Genomic DNA, 23,422 nt, shown 5'->3' on the forward strand with positions numbered 1-23,422 from the left:
CTGTATACTCTTGAGCTTGATAAGATAATCATTTAATATCTGAAGTTGTACATAGAAACCTTCATAAGTCTGGTCTTTGTCTACACTTACAAGAGTCTGTAATAGTTTGAAAGTTAATATCTTCTTGAGTATACTAATCTTCATTCAGTTCTTTCAAGATTGATCACCTACTTCTAGAATCTTAATATCAAAGTCAGGAATAAATGTTATGAGAGAAGTGTTTCTCTATCAGATACTCTGTAATCAATCTAATACTTTCTATTATATAACAGTGTCTTAGAACAGAATATCAAGATATTTAATAATATTATCAGATGTTCATAACACTGATTCACATACTTTTATTCATAAATGAAACTTCTGTTTCACATGATCTCTCAACTGTTTATTGATATATCAATCTTAATTGATTAGTGAACTGATAATATCTTCATCTACACTTAGTTTCACAAGTATTTCCAACCTCTATGATAAGTAGAGAGTGAGATTAGAAGTATTGAAATATGTGAGAGTATTTAAGTGTTTCTTCAATGTCTGTATTATATTTATAATCAATTCTGTTGATATTGAAATTGTCTGTGCAGGAATTTCTAGTTGAGATAATTATTGAATTTTCTTATATTGATATTGTTGAGTTGCATGCATATCAGCTATCTATTACTGTTATAATTTCAATATTGCTAAGAGTCACTGTGGTATTATATCTATACTTATATTCAAGAGTTCTCTCATATTATCATTAGATATAATTATATTGATTGTCAGATATGTGATATCTATGAAATTGAAAGAAGTGTAATTATATAAGTATCTCATACATCTGTGATGTCAGAACTCTCAGATCTTTTACTAATATTCTCTTTATAAGATCTTACTCTCTTTATAAGATCTTGTTACAGAGTCAGAGTAACTGATAAGCAAGCTTCTATCTGAGAACTCAGTGTCTATTTAACTATTTAACTGTTTCTCTATTTCTTACATGTTATTATACATTCAAATATCTCAGTGAGTAATTGTTTCTAATAAGGAGATAATGAATATTTTTCAAGTGTAAGAGATCTACACTGAATAGATCAGTATAATATTTATAGATCTTATATAACAAAGTGAAAAACATTAGAGAAGAAAAGAAAGAGAAAGTATGAGAATCAGTAATCAAAGTGAATATTTATACATGTACATAGTGATGTACACAGTGAAACTTCAGAGTGAAAGAATAGAGGTTTTTATACATGATGAAGCTTCAGAGCAGAAGAATAGAAATTTCATAGATTTTCAGCTGAGAATCAGTGACTGAGAATTAAAGCAGTAGAAATCTGTGAAGTGTAACAGAATAGTCTATATAATTAATTGAGTGCAGCCTGCTACATATAGTCTATATAATAACAGCTGATTTTATTATTATATATAATATCTTCAGTCTAAACTGAATGATCTGCTGAATCTCACATACAGAGAGTAAATATATTAAGAGTAAGATATAATAGCATAGACAGTGTCTCTTTTTTAAATATACTTAAGTTTGAATTTAATCTTCTTTTTTTCTTCTGATTCATATCATAGTGAGTTCACTGAAATATTGAAAATTTCATACTTATTACTGATCTGCTCTGTCTTATTATTATATAATCAGCTAAAATACTTTTAAATATTGTAGATGTTTTCTTTTTCTTATAATTAAAATCATTTACAGTTGCTAATTATTTATCTTAAGAAGTATCAACTTCAGAAGCATATCTGAGTCTTAATCATTATATCTCTTATCTTACAATGTGAGCTTAGAGAGAAATAACTTAGTTCAGTAATTAAGCAGATTATTTCTATAGTATTTTCAGTAGTAAATCAATCACTTATTAATCTTATTATTCAGATATATACAGCTATTATAAGAAGTAATAATCTATTAATATTTTAATTATCAAGAGAAAATGATTCTGAAGTAACTTATTAAATTATACTGAGAGCTTACTGATAACTATAATTTCTTATTAAAGTAGCAGTCAGAGCAGCAGAAATATTTAAGCTATTTTAAACTGATTCAGTTATTAGTTATCAGTCATTCTCTGCTTTAACTATAAGTACTGTTACCATGCATATCAGTGATTATATAAAAAAAGCAAAGCTTATATAATATATAAAGAAATAGATAAATATATATATTAATTTACACTATATTAAGTAAATTAAAGAATATATAGTATTTAACAACTATAATATTCTAATAGAAGAGAATAAGTATCAGAACTATAAAAATCTAGTGCAGTGAATAAATTATTAAGATATAGAAAAGATACTACTCTTATAGAAGAGCTTTTATCAAACTTTATAACTAGTATTAAGAGATTTCTTTGATAACTCTGATATATATCTGATACAGAAGATTCAAGATTTATATACAATTTATTCAGCACTGTTTAATAATCTACTGAGAATGAATAAAGAAGCTGAAGATAAGAATAATAATTTATTAAACTACTCTATTAAGTTAAAGTTAATAAAAGATTATATTACTCTGAAGATTTTTAATCATCTATTATTAAATAAGATATTAGAGAAAGTTAGTATATAATTTATAAATCTCTTTAAGCTTAAATTACTTTATTTATTTCTTAATAAGTTATAAGAATTCTATAACACTGATTAAAATAAGTTCTTAGTTTTAAAATCAGATCACTGTTTAATACTTTTCTATAATAAGTTAATATTCTCAGTTCAGTATGTCTATTCAATCAATTAATTAATTAATTAATTAATTAGTTATTAACTTACTAATATATAAACTAGAGATTGTATTCATCAAATCTCTCTTATAAAAGAGAATATTATTTAATATTAAGAGACAGAGCTTAATCAGATTATAATTATATTTATTTATAAAATGAGAGAAGTTAAGTAAATTTTCTTTACACTTATTTCTCTATATTATATTATATATGATTGTCTACTGAATCTGCTGATTTTACAAGAGAATTCTGATAATTACACTATTATCAGACTGTTAGTGATTTAAAAAACAGTATTATATAACATTTTAATACAGAATAGTGATAAAAATGATGATTATTTAATATATAAGTCTCAGATAATAAGATATTTATATTATAATTAAGATATCTTATTTCTTTAAATAGAATAGATAGTTAATGAATAGCAGCTGTTATACTGAGTAATAGATAACTAACTAGCTTAATAGTATTGATTTCACTAACAGAACAGTATACAGTATCTCATAGTATCTTAATAGTATTCTGATAATAACATTTATTAATTACACAGTTACTGAGTAGTGTCATGATAATATTAGAAAGTTCTGCACCATCTCAATATCATCTTGATATTTAATATTCAGTGACATGTCACTGAATATAATAATGAAACATGTGTTACAATCAGTGACACGTGACACAGGTGAAATGATGGATCCACGGTGTAATCACCGTAAATTAACCCTACGTTCTTCCCATATGGAAGGATAATCTATTTTTGAGTAACCAATCATTTTCCTTTGATTTAACGACTAGGACGGACAAATAGAAATCGGGCTCTTCAGATAGGTAGGTAGAGAAAGAAGGCAAAAAGCAAAAGATATCAAGAAGAGGAAAATAACAGACAACTCAAACACAGCAAAGTTAATAACAGAATAAAGCCACAGGAATTTCAAATCACACACTCAGATTCCCAGCAACACCAACACTTTTTTGTCCAGGACAAAGAAACTTAGTTGTTCATTTCGTCATTTTTATTGTCGAAAGAATAGTCTGAGTCTTCCTCACTCTCTTTTCGTTTTTGGTAGGCTCGGAGGCGTTGGATGCAAACATATAGTTCATGTTTAGTCATCGGATTGAGATCGCTGGCGTTGAGAAGTTGCTTGAGCATAGCCTGTTCATTGTCCAGACTGCTTTCCTTTTCCGACTTGCCACGCAGGATGAAGTCCTGAGCCTCTTCTAGTGCAACATAGGCGTCCCGAACTTGATCGTTGGTGCATACCAGTTGGCAGAGTTGATCCTGTGCTTTCTCAAGGAGCGTTTTAATTGCCTTAAAATGTTCCACCTCGCGTATCATGCTCTGCACAGCAAATGCACGAGATACGGCCATGCCGGACGGGTCGGTGACACAGCGAGTGATTGCCATTGTTCTTGATTTTGGAACAGCTTGTGGGATGTTGGTTCGATAGTAGAGGGAAGGAATTCTTGCCGCGCAGTATATCAAAATACAGACCAAGATATTTGGGCTGCTCCTATCCTTTTATGCTTGTAACCAAAACGGCGGAACAATCTTAGGACCAGCACCAGCTGCCAAGCAGCATGGTAAATTTTGACAGCTCACTTCTCTCTCTGGGTCATCATGCATGTAACAAGGCGCAAGCATAGTGGTGTATGTAATTCCCGGGTCAGAAATAAAGCGCTGGTGTCAAAACTGTGCATGCATGTAAAAGGGCGCATGCGCAACAAGACAAAAAAGCTCAGACAGCCTGAAATGACAATACCCCTCTCATGCAGCTACAGAAGCAACCGGTGGGTAATAAGCATGGATACCCGGCCTGCATTTGCAAGGCAACGGGCTAGCGGTGTATGGCTCTTGCTCCAGGGGCCATCCTTCATCGAAATATGCAGCAACAAAGAGCTTGATGGAGGGTAGTGTATAACACAGCAGAGTGGAAGGCCTTCCTGCCCCACTCATGAGGTGTAAGGATGAGCCTCTGGGAAGCTCAATCCGCGCGGGGTCATTACATCATGGGGGAGCAGGCGGTCTGTCTTAGTATGAAAGGGGAGCAGGGCATGGGAGTTCTTATTGATTGAGCATCCGGAATTTCTAATTTTCCGAGATAGTTACTATTTCTTCGGCAGGCGTGGTTCTATTTTTGGGTAACCAATCATTTTCCTCTGATTTAACAAAATTATCAACAACATCGCTCAACAGAAATCAAACAAGGCCTCTAGATAGCGACGAGTAAACATGAACACTATTCTCTAATTCCATGTTTTCCGAATCTCCACAAGACCACCACCCCATGGTTCACGCCATCCTCGGTATTGAAGTTTTAGTTCCACCCCACAACTCTTACACGCGTCATCCAACAAGCCAGCTCTGTCTTCCCAATATTCAGCATATGATTCAATGGATACCAGCTTTAACTCTACTGAAGCTACGGTGATATAGTCTATCAGCAACTGGGGCAAGGTGTGTTGGTTTGCTTCATCATTTGCCTCTTCCACATAAAGACATTCCAACGCAGGAGGCAGATGATTGATTAGTGGTGGTTGACGCGATACTAGACATTCCGCCGGCACTTTGAGTGTGGTGAGGGTTGACAGTGTGACAAAGTTAAAGGTGGTTAGATGCACCTCACCATGGTGGTTAAGGCGAAATGACCTAAGACTGCATAGTTGAGATAGCAAGTGCGCGACACTTTCATCTGCTGATGGGCTGAGTTTCACCAATTCATCCACCTGTCTGTCTTTTCTCAGATCATCAATCTCGAGTGTTTTGATGTACCCAGCCAAGGTTGAATCTCTATCAACCATTGTCAACAATTTTAACACATGGAAATATGCTTTCTTAGAGGCGTTCAAGTTGACTGTTTCATAAAGGCATGGCTTGATCGAGTAGTGGAAGGATCTGCAGGTACAGGCTAGATGTGCGATGTCTCTTGTGTTCAGATGGCCCGCAATCTGTCGTTTCAGTTCAACAGGTAGTCTGATGATATTTGCCTTCATATTCTGATTAGTACTTTCATTTATCATAGTTGATAGATCTTCTTGGCCTTACCCCGTGTGGAAAGTTGACCTGGCTTTGGAATGGAGGCTGGCAAAGCATAGCGTAGCAGGGTCAAAAACGGTTTGCGTGTTGAAGTACTCTTGTTAAAACTTGAAGAAATATTTTGACCAGCTGAACAGCTAACCACACCGCGGCTATTACAACTGTCCAGAAGGCAACACCAAGCAAGATAAAAGGAAGGGTAAACACTAGACACCAGCTTAAAAGTCTTTTGAAACAGGGACTGAGGAGATGATTGAGATTGGTCTTTTGTTTTGGATTCTTTGATCCCATGCCGGCTAGCATTGTGTATGCACAGAAGAGAGTGGTGGGTGCAACGCCTCTCTTTATGGAGTCCAGGCAAGAGGCACAACAGGATCCAGACTTAGCTTGACCACATTGCTTCCCACCCGGGGGACTCGGGTTGGGCGCCTGGAATTTGTTAGTATTGCAGGGGCAATCATCAGGTAGGCAAGCAACCAGCGTGCAAATGGGATGAATGATGCATCTCATTTTTAGCAGCTGTCGATTCCTGGGTCATGGCGCATCTGCGTCAAAACTGTCATGGATCCTGGAAAGAATGCCGCTTCAATGGCGCCTCGCCCTCAGATAAGGGGATAGTGGGTGCCCGACCGTTCTACATCTAATCAGCCTTAAAAATGATAGAGTCCAATCTAAAACAGTTGGAAAATTAATGATACGAGAATTCCTCTTGCAATTTACACTAAATCTAAATCTTACAAATATTACCAGTTTAAGCAGGGACCTTATTCTGAACAGGTATCTCTGTTTCGATTCTGAATGGCCTGGGAATCTGTCAGTGAAAAACTAAGCTGGATCATGAACTCAGTCTAATTACCTTTTTTCCTCTCCTCCAAAGATCATCATTGTCAAAATCTGGAATCTCCTCCACGGGGTTTTCTGTTGTCGTGTCAGGCTTATCTGAGGAACGGAAGCAAAATATGCAATACACATGTGCACATGCGCATCTGTTGACCGCTGAGCCAGTTTCTTCGCAGAAACAGCACTTATTGATTCGATTAATCCAAGTCTCCTGTTTTTGTTTCCTCTCTTTATCCAGTTTCAGCTTCAGTTTACAATACAGGGCCATTTCGAGCAATGATTCTGTTTCGGTTTCTGAGTCCTTGTCAATGTTTGTCTCAGCATCGTGATGCTTATGAGAGCTGTAGGTTCTTTTGTTGGGTTGTGCATTTTCTCTCATCGCTTGGGTACTTGCTCTCTTGCGTAATTGCCGGTTTGAGGTCAAATCTTTGTCCATATCTGAAAAAGTGTTAGCTACACAATGAAAAGCACATAAGAGAAGACCATATACCTCTCCGAAATTGCTGCCGTGCAAGAATAAAGACAAGATGGAACTGAAACCAGAAAGAAAGGAGAAAAGAAAAGAGAAAGAAGAGAGAAAGAAGAGAGAAAGAAAAATCATCAATTGTAGCTAGGTCAATTATAGTTAGACAGATAACCCAAATGATCGAAGTGCATCTTCCCAGTTACTATAATCAGCTAATTCATTGTATCTCAGCTCTCGCTGATAGTTCCCCTGGCATCCCTCGCATAATACAGTAAATACACCCGTCTTCAATTCCGGCCGGTTCGGATAGTAAATTGAGGTCACCGCCCTGATTTTCTGGAAATTACTGTTAGAGAGATGTGCTGATTCAGGGCGAGCCGTCCGAACCTCGTCTAGTTGTGTATAGCTTTCCTCGGTCATCGATGTGGCCGCCATGGTACGGCCTGGAATGAAAGGGAGGTGAGCAGAACGACTTTCTTGGTAGAGGCTGAGCTGGCCTAAATCGGCTAAAGTGTTCCCCGGTCGAGCCATATAGACACAAATAGTGATAATCAACATCGCCTGGAGCCAATGTCAGCACACGTCGGCGAGAGCCATGGTTTCAACGAACTTACTTCAATCCAGAGGGGCCAATCATGGACAAGTCCACCTGCGGCAAACCCTGCTGTTATGATAACAAGGATTGCATGGATTGCAAATGGTATACCGCGAATTCCGCGCCATAAAAGCAGGCCGGCAAGTACCATGTAGTCAATAGATACAATCACAGCTGTACCTTTCACCAATGCTTTGTAGGTGACCGAGCTAACTAAGATCAAACTGAGCTTTACCAGAGAGGACAGAAAACCATATCCTAGGAATAGTGGTCCAGCCTGGATTTTGCTCTGCCGAATCATCTAGTCGCAGTTAGCAAGGATAAAATTAAGAGACTGGGAATAGCATACCTCTAGGGCTAGCGGGAATGCTGTACATATTCCCAAGGGATAATAAAATGTTGGTGTATCTCCACGCCTTAAGCCTGATAGACCAATGCCAATGACAACAGCATTGACACAGATAAAGAGAATGAAGATTGATATCTCAAGTAAACGGTGAGGCTGGGAGCGGTGAACAGTAAGTGAGATGATATGCATCACACTTAGTATGACGAGCACTGCTGGCAGAAGTGCATATGAGATGTTAGAATACATTTTTCATAAAAAGGCAGCCAAGTCAGTCCATTTCGAGATGATCTGTCGCGGGGGGATGGAGCAATGCAGTGTGATTTATAGTTCTCGGGCCTGTGCGCCTCAAATGGGCGTTTTCGACAGACAAGGGGGTATACCATCCTCATTTTGTTAATCTGTGTGATATCGCTCTCCCACCCCGACCTGGTCTTTTCCGAGGTATCCCACACAGTCTGCGTGATGGTACACCAGCGGTAATCGACCACGGTGGTCCGCATTGGGCCATGTAAATAAAAAAAGACTCGTTTGTCGGCAATATCACTCTTGCCGGGCGTCTAGGCCATCACGGCGCAGCTTTGGTGAGAGAGAAACCGAGAAACCGAGTTGACGATGTCGTAGAGGTTCAAAGCAACTATAACGCGACGTCAGTCGTCGATTCTTCCAACAGATCCATGAGAACCTTGGAATGCCCCGCTCTTCCCGTCCCATCCAAAGTGGGGCAGGTTTTGCGACCAATAGAAAGTAGTTTTATTGGCCAGCTGGCCAACAAACTCCAATCTTGTTGGCTGGGCGGCAGATGGATCCACCCTACATATGCAGTCGACGGGTCCCAATTTCAAAAATCTTGTTCAGAACTCACTTTCCTTTTCCTTTGCCACAAGTTTACACAGTAACAGTGCAAAGATGTCGGTTGAATCGGAAATTCTATCGCTTTTGACAGCGTTACTACAAGTATCGCCAGGCATGCTACAAGCTCATCGTACAGAAATAATTCCTGTACTTGAGACACTTGCAGAACGAGTTGGAGTAACAGTTATTCAAAACCCCTTCAGTGCATCGTATCAGCAAACCGCTCCCCCATTGCAATACCCGACTCCCGACCCCCTCGCCCCTCAAAGCACTGCCTATGAAGAGAGCAGTTCTATCTCTTTTGTTAGGTCAACCCAACAGACCTCCGCCGATGTAATCGCAGTTGCGGAAGTGGATTCGATCGATTCTCCCGCCTCACTCCAGCAAACCTCCGGCGAGTTAGACACTATTGACGACTCCTCCCTTTCCGTCAACAATGAACCACTTGAGAATTTATTTCGGCCTCAGCAGTTTCTGGATAAGATACAAGAAAATCTCGAGAAGATTGTCAAGTTTTCCACTAATAATTCGTCCAACATCATCAAAAGTGTCCTTGCTGTTGAGGATGATCGCCTTCGCGATATAAAAAGCATTATTGGAAAGAAGAAACCAACTCCCAATGACAGATATGTTCAGTGCCTTGCCCAACGATCGCTAGCACTTGAGTACAATCAATGGGACCTCAAGAGAGGAGGGACAAGGCTAGATGATGTATTCAAGAATGCACCATCAGCTAAGATCAAAAAAAGAGGGAACTTTACATACTATGTACAACGTGTTCGCCGGTTCAATGACTTTCAAACAGCTTACAAAGCACTTAAGCGTGGTGTTCGACAACTGATAATTGAGGAGAAATGTGATTTCTCTGGAATAGAAGTGGTAATCCCGTTTACATATCAATATTTTGATGCTTTGTCTTATGACGACCTTCACATGTTTGGCATCCTACTCCAACAGAAAATGGACATACTTGGTACCCTCAAACAGGCTTCATCCTGGGTTGAGAATAGCCAGTCAATATACGATGGTGAGTGAGATTGACTATTCACCATGAAATGCCATTGGCTTATATTTTACATAGGGTACAGGAAAGATAAACGACCTCGCCTTGAATTGGAATCGTCCTTGCCGAGAACCAAGCGCCCACGCTGGGCTGGACCCATTGACATACAAAACCCCGAGAGCTCATCAGCGCACTATTCTTCATCGACACCGTATGCCTCCGAGCGGAGTCTCGCCAGATTGAATACCAATAATGCCACCAGCATGACTGAAGAATGTGCAGCGCGACACAACATCCCAACCACAGACGAAACATTCGTCCACGCCCTGAATACTATACCCTTGCCCCGTGACAATCGGTCATTCCCTCCACAATATGGCATGGGAGACGCCTGGGCGGATACGAGGGAGTGCTTCATGAGTATGCAGCTACCGCAATACGGCTTTCCTGATGCCTCCGCAGGTGGATACTCGTTGGCAGACTCACAAATACCACAGTACGGCATTCCGGATGCCTCCGCCGGTATACTTTCTCTACCTCATCCGATGAACAGCCATCGACAAGAACTTGCTCTCATTACCGACACGCAAATACCGCAGTATGGCATTTCTAACGCATCCGCGGGCGGAACAACAACAGTCTGAAGAAACCATCAAACGATCAAACGTAAGCTGTGCAATAGCTAATGAACATAATGAATTTTTGCTTTATGCGCCTCCTTCCATGTCCAACACAATAAGAAGTGATATTCCCCCTCCTTTATCACTCAGGATCATGTTATCGTCTCCTGACACAAGAATAAACTCCCCATGATCTAATTTTTGTTTATCTTGGAACCTGGGGAGACCGTTGTTCTCATCGACATATTCTAAGCCCATAATGACTAGATGCTTGCCAGGGAATGGCCTTTCCAGTATACCACTCTTATCAGTCCAAACAATTGCATATGCTTCGGCAACATTTTTGAAGGGATCATCCTTGAATGTCTTCGAGGTTCTTCTGGATATATATTCGAGGTTTGCTTCATCCTGATTCATGGTTAGCACATTTCCAGGACTGCTGATGGCTGTTCTCAAACCTTTAACCATTGTGTAATTACTGGCTCAATATCTTTCTCACAGTCGGGAGGAAAGAGCCAAGGATAGGTGGGGTGCGAACTTCGTTTCACCTTTGATCTCACTTTCGATGCCGCTTTGGCTGCAGTGTCTTGAAGTGGCTGCATTCTGCACAGCTTGGGTGATATGCCAGTTGGATATGACAGGGGAATGTAGATCTGTTCCAATGATTAGAACCCGACTAGGCAACAGGTGACTATATATATCGCCTACATGGAATGTTATGCAATCGACTTAAAATGATGTGAAATTCAACGCTGGTATCTTAGTACAAAAACAGGATTTTTCGCCTGCTTCTGCCTCCAACTTATATCTCAGCGGGGCTAAGCGGGGTCAAATGTAATCGGAAAAACTATTGGTCCGAGAGAGCCATCGACAACCTTTAACCATAATCCTCCGTATTACATCCTGTTCCCAGCGAGCTGTCTTCTTCCAAAGATACCGCCCGTGGACGCTCGCTTTGCTGCTTGCGCAGCCCAGGGCCCCCTTTCACCCCATATTGCCCTTTTTCGGAAAAGTTGGTTTTTCTAACTGGTAGTTAGTTACGGTATACGAAGCCTGGCTGGTAGGATGATGGGACGTACACTTCATGAACTTCTTTATATTGATGCTCGAGCTTCTACAATGGCTCCGAAGACTCTGAATGCTTGGTTATCCATGAAACGCTGTTGCAGTTGCTTCATTGTAATGGGCTGCGGAGGATGGTTAGGCCTTTCTAGAGGTGTTCGGGGGCCAAGGGGTGAAGGGGGGGGAGCTTTGGTGCCGTTAGACTTTGCGGTTTTGGGCATTGTGATCGATAAATGATATAGCAATTGTAAAGCCTCGCGGATATTGAAATAGAGAAATAGTGTTCCTCAGTTCTTTCTTGATTGCTTTAGGATCTCCGGGGGGGATTGTGGCTCCTGATATGCCATTCTGTCTGTACCCCTGGTACCAATTCCTTTTCTCATCTTCCCCTTTCACTGGACAACATGGATACGGAAGGAGACGACCGTTGCTCTCCCATTCTAGATGCATGAAACTGTGCCGCACGCTGTAGTGCATGGGTGTAGCGAATCTGTACCCATCTAGACCCTTGTGATGGATGCATGATAGATTTGGAAATACGGGTGATGTGGATCAAAGCACCGCTCGCCGGGTGAAAGCTCCTCTGGGTTCCATCACCGCTTACTTTAGTTTTGTGTACTTCGAAAAAAGTAGGAATACGGCTAGTGCAGACGGGACTCAGATGTTTCGCTACGGAGTACTTGGAGCGACCAACGGATCGGCAAATCACTCCGCAAATTGCCACTTTGGGGGAAACGGCAGCACCACCTCTTCATTGACTGGGAAAAACTATCGCGCAAAATAAACCCTCTGAATTACAAATGAAAGAAAAAGCTATTCGGAATTATTCAAACACTCTCCAATCCTGTTGCTCTGCTCTAGTATTGATCTTGTCTTATCATCATCTATCATCATATCTTCTGCGACAAATTTTGTCAGAACTTCAGGCACAAGCATCTTCAGAATATACATTGCAATCCCACACTTTTGAACAAGACTCTTCTGTATAGCGGCCTCTCTGAGATCACTTGTAAAAAGATATGCAATTTCTTCTCCACTATATATTTATTAGCATAATGACATTAATATGTTCTTGAAATCCTAAGCTTACTTACAGAATATCAGCTGCTTTTGGTCCGTAATATTCAAGGTTATGGTAAAAGGAGACGGTCTTTAAGTGCGTTCCAGTCAATTGCAGGGTAGCCATGCTTCAACCATTCATCATTGACCGCCTTTGCTTTGTGCGCTCAACAAAGATTGTACTGCAGCCTGAAAGGAATAGGGCGCGTGTACTTGATAATGCTGTGATATAGAGTTATATCAATCTCAGCACTGCAGATGTGACATTGTGCATAACTGAGATTTTTCATTACAGAATCAATGAAGATTATATCAGTGAAAGTGACTTCAGGTATTCTTTTTAGTTTGTGAGAATGATGAATTCATTTCAGTTTGTAAGATATTCAGAGAACTTTAAAACTAAAGTCTGAATCTGAACTCTCAGTATTACAGAGTTTAATAAAAATCAGAGAGCTATCTGCTTTTCACTTCTGATCTCAGACTGAAGAGTGTTTCATTTTCACCTTGTATTTATGTAAAGATAGTCAGTAGTAAGTGTCTTTAAAATGATACTGAAGCTTATTAATATTGTAATGTGATAGAACTGAATCAGTGACTAGTCAGTGATGTCATGTAAAGATAGTTATTTAAGAAGCTGTATAAGTGAGCTTGACTATCTTGCTTGAATAGTAAGCTTGTAGACTACAGAGTTATTGCAAGAATATCACAGACATGATACTTAGTATACTAAGAAGATTATATGAGAAACATAGTAACTCTCATATATATTTCAGTAGAAGAAAAACAAATCACTGACTTCTTTAATAAGAAGTCAGCATCTAGTTATTCTATATAGACTATAAGCTGATACTCTTCTTTTATTTCAATGAGTGAGAATAACTGAAGTAATATCTCAGTGATATCTTACTATTAAGAAAGAGTAATCTGCTGATTTTATATAGAAGTGAGATTCTTATATTTATTAATCAGATCTTTCTATGATATATCTGAATAATATTATAAAGTGATTGAAAACTGATTCAAATAAAATAAAATTATTCATATAAAAGTGATGAGCTGTGTGAAACTGCAGCAAAGTCTTGACATAGTTAGAAGTATAATAATACTCTTCTCTTTAAGAGTATAGTTCTGATGCTCTTAAGATTACTGAATTAGAAATTATCTTTATTATATAATAATAATTACTCACTGATTTGACAGTGCATGTGCTGTATATAATATAAAGAAATAGATGAGTTTTTCTGTTAACTGTGTAAATCTTTCTTTTTTCATCTTTATTCAAATTAAATATGTAATAAGTGAGTTTCTTATATATTGATTTAAAATATAGAAAATATAGTTAATAAGTGACTTACAGATCTCTTATTATATTTTATTCTATATATGAAATTCTCTATAAAAGTGATGTATTTTAGAAACAAAGCTAATAGTAGTGATAGAATTTTTTGAAAAGATTCTCTTTCTCTATGAAACATTTTTCTCTTCCTCTTCTCTCATCTGTAATAGTGAGTGCATGAGAGCATTATTCTTGAGAGATAATAAGAGACTTATTCTGATATTTTCTAGTGAGTAATAAATGTCTTTATGATGCAGCTGTGATCTCTGTGACTGTCAAGAAAGCCAGGTTGAAGACAGAGACAGCAGTGTCAATGAGCTGTGAAAGTACTGCTTTCATTGTCACATCTTCTTCTGCTTCTCTTATAGCTGTGACAGTAGTCACTGTGTCTTGCAGTGAGATGTCATCTCTTCTACTGATTGATTTATTCATGTTCAGTTCTTTCTCTGTCTCTCTCACTGCTATTGTGACACTGCCTTTCTTCTCAGTTAACACAGTGATGTATAATCTCATGTAATTATTTAGAGAGAAATCTGAAAAGAGCTTGATTTCAGAGACAGTGACTCTGAAAAGCTCAATTCATAGTTTCTCTTCTACAGCACACTCAAGCCCTTCTCAGAATACTGCTGAGTTAAGTTCATAGAATTCTGTGATTTCTTTGTCTTCTCTCTATGAGAAGGCTTCAGTGTAATCTCTAACTAACACTGCTATTTATCTGCACTGTGTTAAGCAGCTGAAGAAGAAGAGAATCTTATATATCTGCTTCTTCTCTTACTCTTATTATTTTCATTATACTTATAATAATGACTTCTATCTTTCTGTAAGTATTATCTACTCTATAAGAAGACATTATATCAGCTCTGATAAGAAACTCAGATGCTTAAGTAGTACAGAGTGAGAGTCTTAAAGCTTTAAGTATTAATAGATTCTATTAAGACTGAGAAGATCTCTCTTACTTATCTATAAAAGAAGATGAAAGCATGAGTCTCTGAGATGAAAAAACATCTCAGAATGACTGACTTTAAGAAGAGATCAGTCAGTATTATTATTGAAAGTACTGCAGAGATTAATCACTGATTAAAGAGAATCTCACTTCAATTAAAGCAGATGACTGAGATACTTTGTAAGTTAATAAGTTAATATTTTATACATTTCTCATACTCTTCTGTAATGCTGCAGTGCTAACTTCTCAGTAGATAAAGATACTGATACTGAAGACTTTAATAATAAAGAATGAGTTTAATAAGAATGTAATTATTAATGAGTAGACTCTGATCTCTCTTTTTACTTTTTCAGTGAGCTGCAGTCTTATTAGAATAGCAGCAGTCTGTGAGTTGATAATATTAATCTTTTTTATTGATTTTAAATATCTCTTTCTTTTCTTATTAATCACTTCAGGAATTTTACACTTGTATAGTCTTATTAAACTTCTAAAAAATCCTTTGAGAGAAAATAGAAGAAGAGTGATACAGAGCTTATAAGATATCAGCTCATCACTGTGAGATTATCTCTAAAAAACTCTTTAAGAAAAATGAGAAGTCTTAAGTAGTATTTCTTATTCAATGTCTCTGATGTGTAATAGAGCAGTCTCTACTAGCTATCTCATAGCTTACAATCTCTTTCTCAGCATTTTTCAAATACTTAAGCAGTTTTTATAAATTCTCTGATAATGAATAATCTTTTCATTTAATAAGATATTGAAGCTTATTATAATATATTTACTTATTTAATATTTTCTTTACAAGATATTCAGTATCACTCTTAATCTTGATATTATCTAGTCAAGATGACTCTACTTCAGAGCATTACTTATAGAGCTTTAAATAGAAAATGTGAAAAATAGAATGAATTGATTTCAATTCTGTGAGTAATTTCAACTTATATATCTACTTACTTATCACTCTTATTACTAAGAAAGATTCTAGTCACTACTTACTAAGCTTCTTATACAGTCTTATTATCTTAATATTCTTTGCTGAAAGTAGTACTTAATCCTCTATTAAGAACTTTATTGAAAGATGTTTTTAATTATAGTATTTTATCTACTGCTTCTGAATATAATGAATACTTTTTATCATCTTCTTATAAATTTTATTCAAAAGTTTCAATTTTACTTTTACTTCTGATACTGAGAAGTACTCTATTCTCTGTATCTATTTAACATTCTAACTGTCTATCTCTCTCTTTAAAATGTTATTTATAACATCACTGAGTAGTGAAGAATTATATTTATAATAAGTATAGAAAGAAGATATCTTTAAGATTATATTCTTTACATTGTTATATATGAATTTAGTAATTAGAAGATGTTTGAGTTAATCATTCTAATAATATAAATAAAATACTTAAAGATACTGTTCTAGTATCTGATTCTGATATTCAGTCTGATCATCTGTCTGTAGATGAAATACAGTACTGAGAAGATGTTTTATTATAAGATGATAGTAAAAAGCTGATCAGTATTTACTAATAAAGAGAAATTCTTAATCTATTATCAATGATTTCAGAGCACTGTGATTATAAATGATGATATCTAAAAACAGATCAGTCAATTCAGAGGCTTTAATCTTTTTATAAATAGAGATATATTTAATTATCTTTATAAAGTGATTAATAATGATTAAAATTGAGTTATATTCTTTAACTCTTATCAACTTCAGTAGATTAACTATGAAATTTATTAATAGATTCTGTTATAAGCTCTTTAAAACAGGCAGTAATATCAACTTACTGTATTATTTATATCACAGAATCTTTATTCTTTAATAGATATTATAAGTCTTAATATACTCTTTAACATCTGTCTGAAGCTTGTCTTAAATATATTTATATTTTAGAAGCTTCTCAGTCTTCTCTAATCTGAAGTATTCTGTATAAAAATTATTATAATAAATTCTCAATAACTTCTGATACATCACTTTGCTATAAGAGATGAAGACTGAATTATTCAGCAGTAGAAGTTTATATTCTTCTAATTATCAGTGACTTAGTTTTTTAGCAGTATCACTCTACTCAGAGTCTGTCTCTTCTAAGTTTAAACTGAATTCTTTCTTCTTCAACTTCTGAATTTAAGCTGCAGTAGAGATATTTCTCTTCTATAATTTATCAATAAATTTCAAAAATAGTCAGATTGAAAGATTATAGACTGTTTTATTCTTTATCAATTCAATGATAGTAAGATATAATATAAGAAGCTTATAATCTTCAGTATTAGTCTTCTACAGAGACTCAGATTTTCTTTTATCTTCTATACTGAATTATACAGCTGTCTTATCAGTACTGTTTCTGAGCTTCAGAGAATTTCAATTCCCTGCAGTCAGCTTCTTCTATAGTAATAACAGAGATTCTTTTATAGAATTCTTCTCTGCATCAATGATATTATAATTGAGTTATTTAGATAGTATATCAGTAAGATTAAGCTGATCTGAATAGTATCAGATATAGAAATCATACTCTGAAAGCAGCTTCACTCATCTGACTTAATATTCTGTCAAGCTCTTTATTATCAAGAAGTAATACAGATTTACATAATTAGTAAGAACTTATACTGAGTACTTATTACTCTGAAGATAATATTGTCAGATCTTAAAGAATTTGATAATTACTAATATCTCTTGATTATAAGTATCATATCTTCTCTGTGTGAGTGATAACTTCTTAAAGAAAAAGATCACTGATCTTTATTCACAGTATCTTATAGACTCTGTGAAAAAGCCTTCTCTCATAGACATTTCATTATCTGTATTTTCAGAGATGATTATTCTCTGATTCTTTCAATGTTGAAAGGTCTTCAGTGTCAACTGTGAAAAGATTTCATAGATTTCATTCTCAGATATATCAGTCTCACACTGACTGAGTAAGTTGAGATTAAAGTGATTCAGTATTATGACATCTGTAAAAGCTTGTTTCAATTCTGTAAATATCTACACAGTGTCTTGAGTGAGAGTAAATAATTCTATTTTTCTGTCTTTCACACTTCTCTTTAACAGATCTGTAAGAGAGACAGTAATTTATAAATATATATAGATGAATTATCTGTAGAAATTTACAAATTTTAGAAATATCTGTATCTTACAGTACATCTGCAGTGCTGATCAGTTCTTAATAATAAAGACTCAGCTTCTATTTATTGCCCCGGTGGCCGAATGGTTAATGCGGCCACCCGGTAGCACCTTGGTGTGGGAAACCAAGGCGCGTGGGTTCGAAACCCGCAGGGGATGCATTAAATCTGGAACTCAAGCACCTCAGGTTTCTAATAAATACAGAGATGTACAAATCGCTCCAATGAATTGCTCTATGTTCCTGGGCTGGGAAGTTATTATCGCATGTATCTAATTGTCACTCCTTTGTATTTTCCTATGTTCTTATTATCTTGGCGTGGTCTCAACACCTGTATTTCCTCCTGTATAACCAACACTTGATCTGTATTTAACATCATGCAAGGACTCATCATAAGCTCCGCTTGCATATGAGTATAATGGAAGAATAATAATAATAATAATAAAGCTTCTATTTATTGAAATACTGTTCATCTCAATAATATAATCTAAGAAATCAATCTTCTGTATATAGAATGAGCATTTTTCAGCATTTGTATAGAGTTAATACTGTCTCAAGTGACTTAACACTTCTTAAATATGAGTATCATATTCTTTCTTCATTTTTGAGAAGATTAGAATGTCATTCAGATATACTATGTAGAAAACATTAACAAGACTCTGCAGTGTTTTATTTATATAGATCTGAAAGATGACTGAAGTGTTATAAAGATTAAAAGATAAAACAAGATATTCAAAATTGCTATACTTAATATAAAAAGTCATTTTTCAAATGTTATCTTCATTAACTCTAATTCTATGATAGATATTCTATATATCAATCTTTATAAACATCTTTGCTTCAGATAATCAATTAATCATCTTATTAATTAATAATAATGAATAGTGATTCTTAACTGTCATCTTATTAAGACCTCTGTAGTCTATGTATAGATATAGTCTATTATCTTTCTTAGATATAAAGAGTATAGACATCTCTGTTAAACTCTTTAATAAGTATATTCAGTTCTTTGATTGCACTTCTTCAAGATATTTGCACAGAACATTTAATTTCTTTACAGACAAGTTATAAAGAGATCTGTATAGTACTGTTATACTATCTTCAAGACAAATCTTATATTATATCTTGATATCAGAAAACTTCACTGCTTTTCTTTTTAAAAAGACATTTTTATAATCTGTAAAGAGATATTATATTTATCTGTCTTTAATAATAGATACTGCTGTTAATCTTGTAGTGAGAGTGATGACTTCTTTATCTATTCTTAAGTCTCAGTTATCTGCTATACAGTATATTAACTCTATCTTTTTCTCAAGATTCTTTCAATGAAACTCTTCAGATTTCTCTATTACTGTCTCTTCATTAGTGAGATGATACTATCATATCTAAGTAACTCAGTCAATGAGAGAATTATTTTCTCTCAATTATAAGAGATCTAGAATGATATTCTCATCTATAATATTAACTATATAAAGAAGCAGACTACTTTTCTTAGAGATTTCTTCTGAATCTGTAATCACACACTTTGCTTGAATTATATTAAAACAGTGATACTTTATTTCATCAGTAAATTTTATATAGTCTGACAGATCTATCTTCTTTCAGCTCTTTATCAAAGAAAAGAAATAGAATATGAAGTTAATATTCACTCTGAAGTTAAGTAGACATCTCACTGATATCTTCTCATTCAGAGTATATATTATGATTGTAATATGAACTTAAAGATGTGAGAATTATTAATTCTTTATTTCTTTCTCTTCTTTATCTTCTATGAATATATTTGCTAGAAGAGAAGTTAACTTTGAAAAGATATCTTCTTAGTTTCTTCTCTTCTTCAGCTTCTTATAATCACTGATATAATGATTATCAGCTCTGTAGTTAAAACAGAGATTTTTATCAAATCTTTTTTAATATTTCTTTACAGTGAGTGAAGAATTAGAATATTTAAAATTCTTCTTTACTTTCTCTATACTAAAGTTATTACAGTGCTGTTTAGATTCTATTATTAATTACTTAGAAGAGATCTTATTAATCTTTTTCTCAGAGAATTAATTATTTAAATAGATCTGAGAAGTCAGATTGACAAACTCAGTGTAATTAATTAATAAACTCTAATACTGTGATATTATTATTTATATCTTATAAGTCAGCTTTGTAAGATAAAGCTGTATCTTTAATTGATTTAAATTATCAGTTAATTTCTCTCAATATTCTTCAAATCTTGCATTGAAATCAGAAGAATTCTCATTATTTTATTAATATAATAAGTTAAACTGCTATACTGCTGTGAAGCTGTAGTTACAGTGATTTTTAATTTAATTCAGTAGAAAGTTCTTGAATTCTTTCTAAGTTATTATAGTATCAGTACACTCAAGCTCTCTCTTCTTAATAACTTAAGTAGTCACAGAGATGTCTTTAAGAAGGTTGACAGTGTATATTACTTATATCTTATAAGTATTATACTGACTCAGATTAAGGCAGAATTTTCATTTAAGAGTATGAGTAAAGCTGTGAAATTTAAACAATGTATTTCTCTTATATCTCAGAGAATCTCTGATCTTAATCTCTCTATCTTTATAATAGATGTAGATGTGTAGAGACTGTGATAATAGTAGAGTAGTTGAAGAACTTATATCAAAGTATATAGTGAGTTCAGAAATCTCAGATTTCTATCAGAGTAGAGATGTACACACTCTAAAGAATAATATAGAGTTTCTCTTAGAGAGTGAAATTAAGTCAGTCTCAGTATAGATGTATAAAGTCATATCAGTCTGTTAGAGCTTGACTGATTCAAACTTATAATCAGATTAAATAATTCAAATTATAATATAACAGAACTGAAGCAGTGACTAGTCAGTAGTGTTATATAGAAGTAGTTATTTAAGAAGCTATATAAGTAAGCTTAACTATCTTGCTTAAATAGTAAGCTTGTAGACTACAGAGTTATTACAAGAATATCACAGATATGATACTTAGTATACTAAGAAGATTGTATAAGAAACATAGTAACTCTTGTATATATTTCAGTAGAAGAAAAATGAATCACTGACTTCTTTGATGAGAAGTCAGCATCTAGCTATTTTATATAGATTATAAGCTGATACTCTTCTTTCATTTCAATGAGTGAGAATAATCAGAGTGATATCTCAGTGATGTCTCACTATTAAGAAAGAGTAATCTGCTGATCTTATATAGAAGTAAGATTCTTATATTTATTAATCAGATCTTTCTATAATATATCTAAATAATGTCATAGAGTGGTTGAAAACCAGTTCAAATGAGATGAAATCATCTGCATGGAAGTGATGAGCCGTGTGAAACCGCAGCAGGGCCTTGACGCGGCCAGAGGCGTGACAAATATCGGGAAATTCAATGTTATAAGTGAGATGATTACAGAAGAGTCTTTTTATATTTCTTTTCTGTCAGATAAGCTTCAATGTGATCAGTGAATTACTTAATCACACTGAATAAGATCTTCAGAGTTGTTAATATGTTCTTAATAATGCTTAATATACTTCTCTTTGATCAGGAATCAGACATTGCATTTAAAACACAGCTTAGCAAACCTGCAGAGACTCTGTCTCTTGTGATATAAGTAATAATAATTATATAGATATTATCACATCTGATGAGAATGTTTTCTATATAAAAGAATTGAATTAGTCTTGATATAAATACTGCTGAGATTAAATTCACTCATCTATTCATCTCTTTATCATATATACATTTTTCATTAACAGGCTGTAAACTGAAGTGATATATAATATGAGTGTTTTATTTACAAAGTACTTTCATTGTATGAAGTATCTTCTGATCTTTCAGACTTTATAATTTCACTTTCATAAGTAGTATCTGAGTCAAGGCATTACATTCTGATATAACTCATTATATATAGCTGAAAAATATTTATTCAATCATATTTAATTCAATGATCAGCTCAGTCTCAGACTTTTAACTTTGAGAATTCTGAAACTTCTGCAATATCTTCTTATAAAGCTTATTCTTTTTATAACAGAGTCTACAGTGTTTTCTGAAAAGAACTTTATATTACTCAGTATCTTCAGTCTTCTTAATTTATAAAGTACATTTATTAATCTCTTTATCAAGCTGAATCATATTGTGTTATACTTGAAATTTGACTTCTTTCTTGAATGATAGTGAATATCACAGACCTGATTTTCTATAAATCATTATTAACTGACAGTTATTAATATGCTTACTACAGTGATTAATATGCAGAAATATAGTCAGTTCATTAATCTCACTTAGAGAGTGTGTGTAGTGTCTTTTAAATATATCTTAGAAAATCTGTTCTGTGAATTTCATTTATATAGTTTCAGAGTAGTGATTGTCTATATAATACTATCAGTCAAGACTCATAGCTTGTGTTATTTTTAATGAATTTATTATCAGCTTTTATAAGAGCTCATCTTCTGCAATCACAGACAGTTAAATTTTTAGTATAATTACTTCAATAATTAAGAACTGTAAAGAATTTACTGAACAAATCAGTATATCTTGACTTATCAGTTAAGTTCTGAATACATAGCTTAATAAACAGCTGAAAGACTGATATATCTGTCACAGCATCTGTAAAATGAATCTGATAAACATCTTCAGTGTTTATTACATCTGTTCTGTTAAAATGCTTTATATCATTCATCAGTTCATTCACTGACTAATAGTCACAGAAGGTGTTATTCTCAGATAGTATAAGTAAAAAGTAAATGAGAAGATTGAATATAAGCAGTAATCTTTCTCTATAGATCTCATAGAAAGTATGAAGAGAAAGTTATCACTTTTTTCTAAAGTAATAATCTTTGATATATTCTCTTTAATATATAAGTATAAGTATTACAATACTGTTAACTCTTTCAATAATCAGAATAAAATACTGTTAATTTATTAGTCTTTATTAGAAGTAACTATTTAGAGTATCACTGATCTTATAACAAGCTACAAGTATTTTTACAGTTATATTCTCACTATTTAAATCAGTGTCAGATTGTTCTTTGCAAGTTCTAGCTTATCTTACTGTTAATTTATAAACTTCTCTCATTCTTACTGATATATAATAGTACATAAGAATTGCAGCAGCTTCAGCAACTCTACTTCAGTCTCTTGATTTTTCTCAATACTCATGATAATTCTTACACTACAATTGTATTAGAATAATATCAATTTCATTGAGTGAAATACTATTCTTATTCATCTCATTAACTTATAAACTGAGCCTTTACTGAAGCAGTTCATGAATGAACTAGAATAGTATATCAGAAAAATTATTATCAGAATAGTTTGAGACTATATTCAGATCTCACACATTGTAATAGTTATAGTTTTTGAGAAGATATATTTCTATTTATACTGTTATACTGTCTGAAAATCCCTGTGTTATTTATCTACTGTATTAAGAATAGA

At 34.4% G+C, this 23,422-nt stretch overlaps 8 protein-coding genes and 1 pseudogene across 10 annotated transcripts; 2 read left to right on the forward strand and 7 right to left on the reverse strand.

The window, feature by feature from the left end:
• Window positions 1-3,717: 3,717 nt before the first annotated feature.
• On the reverse strand, window positions 3,718-4,368 carry BDBG_04211 (uncharacterized protein; the record flags this gene model as incomplete). Its single annotated transcript, XM_031721578.1, has 2 exons — window positions 3,718-4,242; window positions 4,327-4,368. The coding sequence occupies 2 exons, from the start codon at window positions 4,366-4,368 to the stop codon at window positions 3,718-3,720; spliced, it is 567 nt and encodes a 188-aa protein (XP_031578183.1).
• Window positions 4,369-4,970: 602 nt separating this feature from the next.
• On the reverse strand, window positions 4,971-5,744 carry BDBG_04212 (uncharacterized protein; the record flags this gene model as incomplete). The annotated part of the gene is made up of 1 exon (XM_031721579.1): window positions 4,971-5,744. One exon carries the CDS (start codon window positions 5,742-5,744, stop codon window positions 4,971-4,973), a length of 774 nt encoding a protein of 257 aa, XP_031578184.1.
• Window positions 5,745-6,319: 575 nt separating this feature from the next.
• Window positions 6,320-7,186, reverse strand: BDBG_16984 (uncharacterized protein; the record flags this gene model as incomplete). Its single annotated transcript, XM_031724814.1, has 2 exons — window positions 6,617-7,186; window positions 6,320-6,394 (listed from the first exon to the last, which is right to left on the reverse strand). The coding sequence occupies exons 1-2, from the start codon at window positions 7,034-7,036 to the stop codon at window positions 6,320-6,322; spliced, it is 495 nt and encodes a 164-aa protein (XP_031578185.1). The 5' UTR covers window positions 7,037-7,186.
• Window positions 7,187-7,225: 39 nt separating this feature from the next.
• On the reverse strand, window positions 7,226-8,414 carry BDBG_16985 (uncharacterized protein; the record flags this gene model as incomplete). The annotated part of the gene is made up of 3 exons (XM_031724815.1): window positions 8,011-8,414; window positions 7,681-7,962; window positions 7,226-7,627 (listed from the first exon to the last, which is right to left on the reverse strand). The coding sequence occupies exons 1-3, from the start codon at window positions 8,254-8,256 to the stop codon at window positions 7,226-7,228; spliced, it is 930 nt and encodes a 309-aa protein (XP_031578186.1). The 5' UTR covers window positions 8,257-8,414.
• Window positions 8,415-8,810: 396 nt separating this feature from the next.
• On the forward strand, window positions 8,811-12,636 carry BDBG_04214 (the record flags this gene model as incomplete). 2 transcript variants are annotated; one of them, XM_031721580.1, is made up of 3 exons in its annotated part: window positions 8,917-9,889; window positions 9,944-10,531; window positions 10,753-10,776. In XM_031721580.1, 2 exons carry the CDS (start codon window positions 8,917-8,919, stop codon window positions 10,507-10,509), a joined length of 1,539 nt encoding a protein of 512 aa, XP_031578187.1. In that variant the 3' UTR covers window positions 10,510-10,531; window positions 10,753-10,776. The 2 variants fall into 2 exon arrangements, with proteins under 2 accessions (XP_002625345.2, XP_031578187.1); XM_002625299.2 differs by having other exon boundaries at window positions 8,811-9,889; window positions 9,944-12,636.
• BDBG_04215 (uncharacterized protein) lies at window positions 9,693-11,580 on the reverse strand. Its single transcript, XM_002625300.2, has 4 exons — window positions 11,565-11,580; window positions 11,194-11,507; window positions 10,944-11,138; window positions 9,693-10,893 (listed from the first exon to the last, which is right to left on the reverse strand). Exons 3-4 carry the CDS (start codon window positions 11,085-11,087, stop codon window positions 10,573-10,575), a joined length of 465 nt encoding a protein of 154 aa, XP_002625346.1. The 5' UTR covers window positions 11,088-11,138; window positions 11,194-11,507; window positions 11,565-11,580; the 3' UTR covers window positions 9,693-10,572.
• BDBG_16986 (uncharacterized protein) lies at window positions 11,580-11,768 on the reverse strand (the record flags this gene model as incomplete). Its single annotated transcript, XM_031724816.1, has 1 exon — window positions 11,580-11,768. The coding sequence occupies one exon, from the start codon at window positions 11,766-11,768 to the stop codon at window positions 11,580-11,582; it is 189 nt and encodes a 62-aa protein (XP_031578188.1).
• On the reverse strand, window positions 12,212-12,924 carry BDBG_04216 (uncharacterized protein). The gene is made up of 2 exons (XM_002625301.2): window positions 12,642-12,924; window positions 12,212-12,583 (listed from the first exon to the last, which is right to left on the reverse strand). Exons 1-2 carry the CDS (start codon window positions 12,731-12,733, stop codon window positions 12,361-12,363), a joined length of 315 nt encoding a protein of 104 aa, XP_002625347.1. The 5' UTR covers window positions 12,734-12,924; the 3' UTR covers window positions 12,212-12,360.
• Window positions 12,925-18,073: 5,149 nt separating this feature from the next.
• On the forward strand, window positions 18,074-18,162 carry BDBG_16987 (annotated as a pseudogene). Its single transcript has one exon. The product of its transcript is annotated as a tRNA-OTHER (tRNA).
• Window positions 18,163-23,422: the final 5,260 nt, after the last annotated feature.

Source organism: Blastomyces gilchristii, assembly GCF_000003855.2.
Source record: "Blastomyces gilchristii SLH14081 genomic scaffold supercont1.7, whole genome shotgun sequence".
NCBI classification, from domain to species: domain Eukaryota; kingdom Fungi; phylum Ascomycota; class Eurotiomycetes; order Onygenales; family Ajellomycetaceae; genus Blastomyces; species Blastomyces gilchristii.